Below are 12,075 nucleotides of genomic sequence, written 5' to 3' on the forward strand. Positions count from 1 at the left end.
GGGGGCCTGGGGTGGGCGTGGCGCCGGGCGTGGGCCTCCTCCTCTCGCTCTCTCTCTTCCCTCCTTCCCCCGCGGCGCCCGTGGGCCCCGACGGCTTCTGAAGCCGGCCCGGCCGCCCCGCGGGGGCCTCCGCCCCCATCTCGCTCACTTTGGGGCCGCGCCGCGGGGGGGCGGGACCTGCACTGGGGCTTGTGCCGCTCTCTTTCCCGCAGATGCGACCAAGTGTCCGCCGCAGGCGCCCAACGGCGCCCCGCCCGCCCCACCCGTGGCCGCACCCGGGCCCGTGGACGCCGCCCACGCGTGCAGCATCCTCCAGCAGCTCAAGACCATGTACGACGAAGGCCAACTGACCGACATCGTCGTGGAGGTGGACCACGGCAAGACCTTCTCCTGCCACCGCAACGTGCTGGCGGCCATCAGTCCCTACTTCAGGTACCCACCTACTGGGGGTGCACGAACTGTTCCCCGCCCTCAGTTTACCCGTCTAGAAAGACGGGAGGAACTTTGTGGTCCTTCTAGTTCTCTATACGTCATCCTCAGTAACTTCTATCTTTCCAGCCTCAGTTTACCTGTCTGTAAAGTGAGAGGGGGGGGGCTGGAAGGGCTCTGAGGGCTTTGCAAGTTCTCTGTACATCACCCTAACTCATTTCATCTCCCCAGCCTCAGTTTACCCACTTGTAGAATGAAGGAAGTGTCTAGAGGAGCGCTGAGCTCCCTTTGCCCTGGGATCCCATTCTGCTGTAGGCCTCCCTCCCTTCCTTTTTCCCTCCCTCCCTTTCTTCCTTCCTTCCCTTTTTTTTTTTAAAACCCTTACCATCAGTCTTAGAATCAATGTCCTGTATTGTTTCCAAGGCAGAGTAGTAAGGGCTAGGCAATTGGGGTTAAGTGACTTGCCCAGGGTCACACAGCTAGGAAAAGTCTGAGGCCACATTGGAACCCAGGACCTTCCCGCCCTAGGTCTGCCTATATTCACTGAGCCAACCAGCTGCCCCGGCTCTTTTCTTAATTCTCTCTAATTTAGTTCAATCCTTCTATGTACCAGACATGATTTGCACGTATAGCCACTCATTAGAAGCACTTAGTGTTGATTGACTCTAGAAAAGTTTCTTGCAGTTTGAAAATGTGCCTTCAATCCTTTCCACTGTCCCAGACTTTAGAGATAATGTTGTTCAAGAACCTTCATTTTATAGCTGAGGAAACTGAGGCTTAAATTAATGGCAGAATTGGCACTAGAATTCCTGCAGGTTGACTCTAGAGTTCGTGGGAGCTCAGTGAATAGAGAGGGGGAAGGTGTGGCCTGCTGGTCAGACATGTTTAATGGACAAGCAGTTATTAAGCTCCTATTGTGTGCTGAGGTCTGGAGACTGAAAGACATCCACAGCCCCTGCCCTCAAGGAGTTCACCTTCTGATGGAGGAGACAACATGCTTACAAGATACAGACACTATAAGTGGGAAATAATCCCAGAGGGAAGCCATTAGCATGAAGGGTTTCTTGCAGTTAGAAAATGTGCTTTCAAGCCCTAACTCTGACAGTTGTATTGAGGTGAATGCTGTAACCTAACAGTGCCTCCAGGGAACTCTTGAAGTGGACCATCTGCATCCTTAGTGTACCAGGAATTCCCTGCATCTCTGAACTGCTGGGGGGAGGGAATAAGCATTTATATAGTGGCTACAATGTGCCAGACATTGTGCTGAACGCCACATTTATTGTCTTTATTTTACAGTTGTGGATACTGGGAGAAAGTGTGGTTGTGAATGTGCCCAGGACCACAGCACTAGGAGGCTTCTGAGGCAGGATTTGAACTTAGATATTCTCTGACTCCAAATTCAGCATTCTGTTAACTATGCCACTTCTCTCCCTGACAATAAAAAGAGAAAGAACAAGAGGACGGTCATCTTTAATCATAGTTTTATGTGCTTTGCATGCTCTTCTAAGTTCTTAATGCTCATGGAGTTCAGAACAATTTATAACTTTTTCATTGAAAATGTGTGCTTCAGATGATTAGTCTATATAAGTTCCTTGAATTTTTTTCAGCATTTTTTGAGACTTGTCATATTCCAAAGATTTCAAAATTTCATGATGGAGATTTTTAACTTGCAAAAAAATGTTAAACAAGAAAGTTCCTGGTTTTTCATTTGGTTTGTTTTAGGTGCACATTGATTTTTTTTTTTAAGTTACCCTTTTACTAATCAAGGAAGTTCCTGTTTTTGTGCAGGATAAGTCTATAGTTTGCTCATTAAATAGTCATTCTCACAAGCCTGGGACAAAGTAGTTCAAGACTGGATAAACAGACTGAAAAACCAGCAGCTAAGCTGAAGTCACTGAATGGGATAGAATTTGCAGGTAGAAAGGATCAGAAGATTACAGAGGAGAAGTTTGAAAGGACTAGCCCTCTGAGGGTCCCTGGCACATAGTAGTCATTTTGTGCTTCTTGACTCTTGCCTTCAGAGACCTTCTAGCCCAACTCCCTTACTTATTTACTGATTATGAGACTGAGGCCTAGGGGGCTTAATTGTTCAGTGTCATATCAGACTGGATTTGAACATAAGTTCTCTACTTCAGCAAGCAGTGTTTTTTCCACTGGCCCAGGCTTTAGAGAAAATATAGTTTAGAACCTCTATTTTATACTTGAGGAAATTGAGGCTTAAATTAATGGCAGGACTGAAACTAGAATTCAGACAGGGGGCCAGTGACTTGAGATACGACACTTACTGCACACAATTTGGGATGGATAATGTTGGTTAGTTTGGAAATTAGCTGGATTTCACTTAGACAAACTATTCCTTGTACTTCCAGAGAACTATAGAGTAGTAAAGTTGTGAGTCTAGCTATAGAAATTATTTTGAAATTTTCTTACTTACTTTGAAAGTTTCTTACTCTTCATTGCTGTTGAACAGTAAAAACCCTAGAACCTGGAAATGTGAAAAATTTTGGCCTTTCGTATGTAAGATTCTGTATAAGAGCTTAAAAGATAGATAGTCTAATATTTAAATTAATTTGAAGACTGAGCAAGAAAATTAATTTAAAGAATTAATATCATGAAATTTTCTTTAAATACTTAAGAAGGTAAGTTGGTGTTATATCAAGTCCAAGATGTGATTTAAAAGGAAATAACTGAAGACAAAATTTAGGGAATTAGTTGTCTCTTGGATTCCTAGTAGAAGTTTGTATAGTGGTTAATATTTCTCTTCATTTGGGATATGGAAATTAATGTAATATACATTTTTATATCTTTTTTTTACTAGTAAGTGATATTCAGGAACAAAAAAGTTCTGGTTGATGTTGTTTTGTAGCTATATTGACATTTCTTAATTGTCATTGGTTGTATGGTGGTGGCTACCCAAATGAGTAAGCAGTTTCATTGCCTGTAGCTTAGTTAAGGTTATCTCATCTAAAGTAAGTTGTACTAAAGGGCCAGGCCTTTTTCTACCCACATTTACCCTCTTCCCTCCAAATCCTATCCAAATTAGTAGTAGTTCTCATTATGAGGGTATTTAATAATGTTTTTCATAGGAAGTTAATACTCTCCAATGTTTGGTACTTTTTATTTTATATGCTTTCTCTATAGGTATTGTAGCTCTTATAATTAAGGAAAAACAAAACAAAACAGCTTCAACCTGTGGATATATAGGAATACTTTTTCTGGCTTTTATAAGAAGCCATAAAAATCTGTGAAGAAAAAAATGTTATAGAATTTAATCTTAAATATTTAGTGCTGTAATATATAGTAGCATTCTTGGGCACAATTCCTCCATCATAATTTGTTATAAAACATATATTTTAAAAATTCTAACTGTTCCAAGGAAGTTTTTAGAATTGGTAAATACCCATTCTATTAAAAAGAATGAAAATCTTGCCATTTAAGAATGTTACTTTTGTTCTCGCTTAGGACTTTTTCTTTTTTCCCTTAAAAAAAAAAGATGCTCAGTTTTTATGATAATATGTATGTACATACATACATATATATGTATAGTGCCTAGAAATTTTTAAAGTTCTTTCCTGACACTTATTATTAAATAAAATCTCCTTTGAATTTTAGTCTCAGTCTTAAGAGTATACCTAGAAAAGCTATAAACAAATAGATGATTTGTATTTAAGAAAACCAGGATCCTGAATATGTAATTCCCTAGACAGGAATATTTTGGCAACCCTTTAATCTTATTTTTTAGGAAAATATATAACCATCCTCTATTATACATAAAAATTATGAATTTAAAACTCTCAAAAGGCTCAAGTATTTGTTAAACTTGCCTAAAAAGTGTGAAATGTTAAATTATTACTACCATAATATATACTTTATTTCCAGATTTTCATTTTAGGAGAAATTTATGGGAAATATGGCTAGGGAAAATAATTTTGCAATTTTAAAACATAGGATAATTAATTTTTGGAATTAGGATATAGGAATTAGGATGTAACTAAAATATGCTTTTGAAGGACTGGTTCTTTTTAGCTAGTGAACATTCATTTGAATGTATCTCATAATCCTACTTAATTTTTTCATTATGTAATTTGACATCTGTCCTGCAGATTACATATATACCTATGGAACTATATAATCATTTTCAGGAATATTGTAAGTAGCTAAAATTTTTATGAAATTAAATTTCTGCTGATTCAAAAAGTTGATGGAGTTGGATATAGGACGTTCTGAAGTTACAGTGTAGCATGAAATATATATATATTTCGATATATGTAGCATGATATAATACGTGATATTTACATATCTGTTCATTTTCTTATCACACTAATGTATTTTGAATGTAGTCCCGATGCCTGCCAGTAATGCTTTGCACATAGGCAGGCACATAATAAGTGTATGCTTATACATTTGCGTGGCATAGTTGGGATCAAATAACGTCCCCAAATTTGGAATTTACTGGTATGTGGAAATGGTAACATTTGCTTTTCACTCTCTTCTCAGAATTGTGCTCTGTTTAAGACTACCACCCCTGAAGAGGAGGCCACTTGCAAAATAGGCAGCCTTGGAAGAATTCCTTCCATTTGGGATTGGTTCTAGGAGGCGAGGTCGCTTCCTTTTTCTTAGTGCCAGTTCCTAGGTCCCTTGGTAGACTGAATATGAGAACCTGACTTTTGACGATTATAAATCTTTTTGCCCTTCTTTTAGAATTTTAGGAAAGTACCTTAGGATTGTTCAAATGTATATGTAATTTGTTTGCTTTCTACTTCCCTACTTATTTACAGTGACATTTTACAGATGCTATCCTAACTGCTTTTTTCCCCTCTCATCAGATCAATGTTCACTAGCGGCCTTACTGAGAGTACCCAGAAAGAAGTGCGTATAGTAGGCGTTGAAGCTGAGTCAATGAATTTAGTATTGAACTATGCATATACCTCCAGAGTCGTACTCACCGAGGCCAATGTCCAAGCTTTGTTCACTGCGGCAAGCATCTTCCAGATCCCTTCCATACAGGACCAGTGTGCTAATTATATGATAAGTCATTTGGATCCACAAAACTCTATTGGGGTTTTCATCTTTGCTGATCACTATGGTCATCAGGAGCTAAAAGACCGATCACAAGAGTACATTCGTAAAAAGTTTCTATGTGTCACCAAAGAACAAGAGTTTCTCCATTTAAGGAAAGACCAACTCATCAGTATACTGGACAGTGATGACTTAAATGTCGACAAAGAAGAGCACGTTTATGACAGTATCATCAGGTGGTTTGAACATGAACGCGAGAGAAGAGAAGCACACCTTCCAGAAATATTTGCCAAGTGCATCCGTATGCCTCTGATGGAAGATACCTTTGTTGAGAAAATTCCTCCCATGTTCGCAGAGGCCATCGTCCAGAAGGGGCCGTGTAGTGCCAATGGCTACACGCAGAGGCTCGGGATGACTGCGTCGGAAATGATCATATGTTTTGATGCTGCCCACAAACACTCAGGAAAGAAGCAAACAGTGCCTTGTCTCGATATAGTCACAGGGAGAGTGTTTAAACTATGCAAACCACCCAATGACCTGAGAGAGGTGGGAATTCTCGTGTCCCCAGATAATGACATTTATATCGCAGGAGGCTATAGGCCAAGCAGCAGTGAAGTTTCCATCGACCACAAGGCAGAGAGTGACTTCTGGATGTACGATCATGCTACAAATAGATGGCTACCCAAAGCTCCTTTACTTCGAGCCAGAATAGGCTGTAAGCTGGTTCATTGCTGTGGGAAACTCTATGCAATAGGTGGGCGTGTTTATGAAGGCGATGGGAGGAACCCCCTAAAATCTGTGGAGTGTTATGACGGCAGAGATAACTGTTGGACAGCTGTTAGCCCAATGCCTGTAGCAATGGAGTTCCACAGTGCTGTGGAGTATAAAGAAAACATCTATGTTTTACAGGGTAGGTGTTTGAGTGATTGCCCAATTTTAGATAGAGGAGGGTGCCTCTCAGGCCCAGACTGTATTCTTCCTGCTTAGGAAACAGTTATTTGGATTCATCATAAAACACTGATTAGAACAATTCCTTTTAAAGGGTTCAGTGAAGAAAACAGGTACATTTTGAATTAGTTTTCAGTCTGTTATTTAAACATGTTCCATAATGTGTAAGAGTATAACTGAATACTATATAAAAATATTCCTGGTTTATATTGAAATAGCATGCTAACAGCTATTTTCACCCACTTGATTGAATTCTCACCCGTAATCAAAACAAGCTTTGACTTGTATTTATGAATGTGTTTTTTAACACTTCTTAAAAATAAAAAAGGATGACTACATTTATTCCTGTGTAATTTGCTTGATAACATTTTTTAAAAATAGCATTAACTAATAAAGTCATGTGAGCCAACAATTCCCAAAGGTTGTGAAAATTAAGTAATCTTAAGTTGCAGGTACTACATAATGATTATTGGACTGTTACTAAAAGGTGATTGTTCAATTTACTTATGAGATACAGCATATGTTATAAATATCAGTTTAATTGCTTTTTTCTGCAAATCTTTACCAGATAAATTCAGATGGTTACTTCCACATTGCCAATTGATCTGTAATGCTTTCAGTAATGCTCTTTATTTTACTGGGGTAGAAACTAGCCAATCTTACTATCTGTATCAGCTTTATCTATTTTAGTGAAGAAATATTGATTTTCCCATCTTTTGTTTTTAAATTGTTTTAGCAGAGTAGAACTGTCAGTCTAGTTTGCCCAAGAGCACTTCTTTGACAACCTGTAGCTACTATTCTATATATTGTTATGTGTGTTTTTTAAGTTCTGCTGTTATAATACATGCTGAATTTTATTTATAATAAAACTAGTTCTGTATGTTGGCTAATGCCTTATAGTAATAGTGCTGTTTTGAGTTGGCTAACTGACTTTCTTACAGTCAACATTCTTTTATTGTCAACAGCTCTCTATAATTTTTGTCCAAGTGACACTTGTTTATGTGGGAAACAGGAATTATTTCTCACATTTTTCCAACTTATACAAAAAATTCTACTTAAAATCTCCAACTTATACAAAAAAATTCTACTTAAAATCTCAAACCTCCTACCAAAATGATAGCTTGACACATAAACTCTAGAATCTGAAGAGATTCAGGAGGGAAAGTAGTATATATTCCTGACCCTTTGAACTTTCCCTTGAAGGAGATGCCAGAATACTAGGAATGTGGTCATACAGCAGAACTTGACTACAATGAAACAACTTTCATGCCCTGTGTAGTTTGTCATACAGAAGTTTAACCCCGTTGTCTGAAATAACAGCATACAGTATAGTTTGTGTCATCTCATGAAAATGTATGTTGCACGGGAATTTACAACCTTGAAGTGATTCTCTGTTGACTTTTGAAGATTATGAAATAATTAGTTTTCCAAGTATTTCGTCTTCATTGTAAGACAGCTCCAATGACCAAAGCATAAAAATGTATGTATTCTTTTTGCTTTTTAGGAGAATCTTTCCTCTGCTATGATCCTCAGAAAGACTACTGGGGCTTTTTAACACCTATGACTGTGCCTAGAACCCAGGGCTTAGCAGCTGTATATAATGACTCTATCTACTACATAGCTGGAACCTGTGGAAATCATCAGCGTATGTTTACCGTGGAGGCCTATGATATTGAGCTAAACAAATGGACTTGCAAGAAAGATTTTCCGTGTGATCAGTCCATCAATCCATATCTTAAACTCGTACTTCTCAATAATAAACTCCACTTATTTGTTAGAGCAACTCAAGTAACTGTTGAAGAGCATGTCTTCAGGACCAGCAGAAAAAATTCACTTTACCAATATGATGAGAGTACTGACCAATGGAAGAAAGTCTATGAGACTCCAGATCGTCTCTGGGATCTTGGTCGTCATTTCGAATGTGCCGTTGCTAAACTGTATCCCCAATGTCTTCAGAAAGTACTTTAATGGGTAATAGGCCTTAGTATTTGAGTAGCAACTAAAACTTGAGGTGACATGTCTTACAATAAAACAAAGGCATTCTGTCAGTATTTAATGTAAGCTGAAAGAGTTGTGTACGTCATGGGGATGGGTGCTCTTAAAGATTGCAATGTGGGGAGGGATTTGCTCTCATACTTGTGATGTTTTCAGTTCAGCAAGGGGACGGTGACAAAGTGCAATTATCAGCATTTTTTCTGATATAAATTTAATCATGTCATTCTAGAGGGTTTCTGTGATTAAAAGCAACTAAGATGTCAGAAGAACCAAGACAACTATGCACTACTGCAGAGGCTTGGCTAGCATTACTGGATATGGATGTCCAAACTGGTTTGAAGTGACTTTCTTTTAAATACGGGTAAAAATTTGAGGCAATATCACTAGGTCTTTACTTTAGCTGTGACTTAACCAACATAGAGGAACACTACAGTAGGTCCTGATTCTTAATATTTATACATTTTTATGTATGCTATTTCAAGTGTACTGAGATATTTGTTATATATTCAGCTGTTACAATAAGTTTTGAGAAAATATTAATCTCAGAAAAAAAAAAAAGGTGTTTGGGGTAATTGTTTAACATTTCCTATGTGGCTTTAAGTCAACCTGATGATAAAAATGAGCAATTTTCTGGCGACAAAATGTTTTCAAGTGCTAACACTTGTCTTGTTGGGGGGGGAGGTGAGGGAGGGGGGAAGATAATCTGGTAAAGGGCTTTTAAACCCAAAGGCGGCTGGTGCTAGTATACGTCCATTCTCGTGTGGCCAGGTACTGTTATCTTGCCTGACTGTGCTTGTCTTCAAAGGGGTGTCCTGGTTTTATGACCAGAGTATATCATCTGTAGACTTCTTCTTTTGAGTTTGAGTGAAATTCTGCATTTAAATGATAGCAGAATGTGGCCATTTGTTAATTTCAATTTCTCTCATTCTTGTTTTTGGAAAATTGAGAGCTTTATAGTTTTGGTTTTTGCATGAAGTTATTTCCAAAACTGGTTAGTAGATTTGGCATTTGGCTTGTCCTTCCTCTTCCATTTCTGTTCATCCTAACACTGTAAAAATGTTGTGTCTATTCTCCACAGAAGATAATGTGAGAATTGACATTATTTTTGAGGGTTTTTTTTTTAAAGGAAGAGACATGATGAACTTAAAAATTTTTAACTTGAGGTTTTTTTTTTTTTTTTTTTTTTTAACATCAGATTTATAAAAACTAAAACCCTTTTCCTAGGGTTAGCCTCTGTTTAGTTGAAGGGGTTTCAAAAGGGGAAAAAAGGGTGATAAATTTGATATCTTGTTTTTTAAATCAGTCGTAACATAACTGCATCTTTTGATTCCAAGTGTCATTCTTCATCATATTTTGACGAATTTCTAGCACTAATCTAAGTACCTTCAAGTGAAGAACAACAATTCATTTGTAATATTTAAATAAGGCAGATATTTGGATCAGTAACTTATTTTTTTATAGTTCTTCAACTAGTTGACAATAGGAGTTAAGTATATTCCAGAATCTGTCCTTATCACACAAGCAATTTTTATCTTCTTTAAAGAAAAAAGCTGACATAGTTCTTATTTAAATATTGCACAAATTTTAACGTGATACTGTGAAACAAAAACGTTTTAAACATTGCCTCCTTGCATCACATACCTCATTTTTCCAGAAACTTACCAAACTGCTTCTTGGAGAGATGTGTAAGTAGTGAGAGTTTTCTGAAGCAGATTTTAAGGTGGACGGCATTAATAATAGAGTTACAATTTAGAGTGAAGTCCTAGAAAGCTAGATCTGGGCTTTCTTGGTTACAATGCTGTTTTGTCACTAGTTGTGTTTTTTCTTTTTTTTTTTTTAAGTACAATTCAGTCAATAAAAATGTTCATTTCCCTTCTCCCCTCCCCAATTTTTCTTATTCTTTTTATAAACTATATAGTTTTGTGTAAGGCTCTATCTGCAAGCTTCTCAAAGCACCCTTCTTTTAAATGTTGCGTTAGTCTGTAAAAACTATCTTGCAAAAAGTGTTGTTAGTTTTTTGTTTTAAAAGCTTGGTTGACTATTTAGATTTCCTGCTGCTTTTTGACAATCTGTATTTATTTAGTAGAACAAAATTTTCAGCATATTACTTGAAAACATGACCTAGAAAATTTGATTTAGCAATTGACTGATCATATGATTGTATAGGAGTACAACATGCTGTAGTTGATTCTACAGTGAGTTTATTTTGTTGATCTGCACTAAAGTACAACTTCTGTGGTTGTCGTTATTATTTTATCCATTTATGCTGAGGGTATGCTCCAAGAAGATAGTGTATTCAAAAGCTAAAGCCTGTAACTTGCCATGGGAATGAAATCTATTAAATCTTAGGTGTGCATAATTCTTTGTCTAAACAATAATCTAGTGGGCACCTTTTGCCACTTTCAAATGCTTTCAAAAGAAGGCCTTAAAGTTGGTTTGGTCTTGGGTTTTGCTCTCCAGTTAGATTTTTCAGGTATATTTTCAGTTTGGGGAGAAAATTGGTAAAAGGTACCACAGGCACTATAGGATTAAAAGTTAGGGCCGTGTTGAAAGATTATTTATATAGTATCTTCCGATATATTTAGAAAATGTGAACTAACTTTACAGGAAAGTAAAGTTGAAATCAATTTTCCATCTTCATTTGTTATGGTACACAGCTGATGTTAGATTAAGTCTCAAACTGATTGCAGTGGTGCATGAGACAAAGTGGATGTGGTCTGTAGAGGCATCAAATTCACTATTTAAGGCAGTTTAAAATGGCAGCGTTCAATGTTCAGTGCTCAGGTATGTAGTGAGAAGTACTGTAGTCCGGGTGGGGGGGTGGGGGGAAAACGTGTGGAATTTTTAAACATTTTGCCATAATTGCACAATTTTGCATTTTTACTTGATGTCATTTAAGTTTCTTATAATAAAACCTATTCTTGTTGAAAACATGATTGGCTTACAATTTTCTTGTCTTTAACCTCACTGGTCTGATCCATTAATAATCATTTCTTATGTTTGCTTTATTCCATTAAATATTTGAATATATGGTATGTTAAACTGAAAACAAACAAATCACTACAGTGAAACTAATTGTTCTTTTTAACAAAACCTGTTGACATAACATTTTGAGGGCTGTGATGTCAGCAATTCACGTCAAGGATCTTTGATTCCATTTAGTATTTGAATTCCATTGAAGAAGACAGGTCTCTCCTTTAGTGGAAAATCTCTGTATAGGAGTTTGCGTAGCTCAGAGAAGTTGCATCTAGCCTGTTGTCATTCACCTACTGTTGAAATTTGAATTGGGGGGACGAGGGGGCCTCCCCACAAAACCCAGAGCAATATCCACCCGATAACATTGCAAATCTTTAAGCCAGTTAGGATCTTTTTTAATGATAATCATGAGGATCCCAAGAGGATGATGAGAATTTTACTCTTACTTGCTTCTTCACCAAGATTCCCCAGAGGTCCCCTGGAATCTACTATGTTGCTCTAGCCTGCACTCCTTAACTGCTGTGGAATGGGAGAAAGTCCTGATGAGCTTTCAAGCGCCCTTTAACGTTTTAAACCTTGTTCCCTATTCCATAAAATCATTGCACACTTCTCATTGGCCATGAGCTTAAAACCACGGCACTCCATCTTGCCTTGCTTTTTGACTCATAATTAGATATGACACTGTGATCGTTTCTCCTATAGTCTTTT

General features: G+C 37.6%; 1 protein-coding gene across 1 annotated transcript; it reads left to right on the top strand.

Annotated features, from left to right (window-relative positions):
- Positions 1-313: 313 nt before the first annotated feature.
- On the top strand, positions 314-9,057 carry KBTBD8 (kelch repeat and BTB domain containing 8). The gene is made up of 3 exons (XM_044656816.1): positions 314-432; positions 5,256-6,358; positions 7,901-9,057. The coding sequence occupies exons 1-3, from the start codon at positions 329-331 to the stop codon at positions 8,362-8,364; spliced, it is 1,671 nt and encodes a 556-aa protein (XP_044512751.1). The 5' UTR covers positions 314-328; the 3' UTR covers positions 8,365-9,057.
- The last annotated feature ends 3,018 nt before the right edge of the window (positions 9,058-12,075 follow it).

This window comes from Gracilinanus agilis, chromosome 1 (assembly GCF_016433145.1).
Source record: "Gracilinanus agilis isolate LMUSP501 chromosome 1, AgileGrace, whole genome shotgun sequence".
NCBI lineage: Eukaryota > Metazoa > Chordata > Mammalia > Didelphimorphia > Didelphidae > Gracilinanus > Gracilinanus agilis.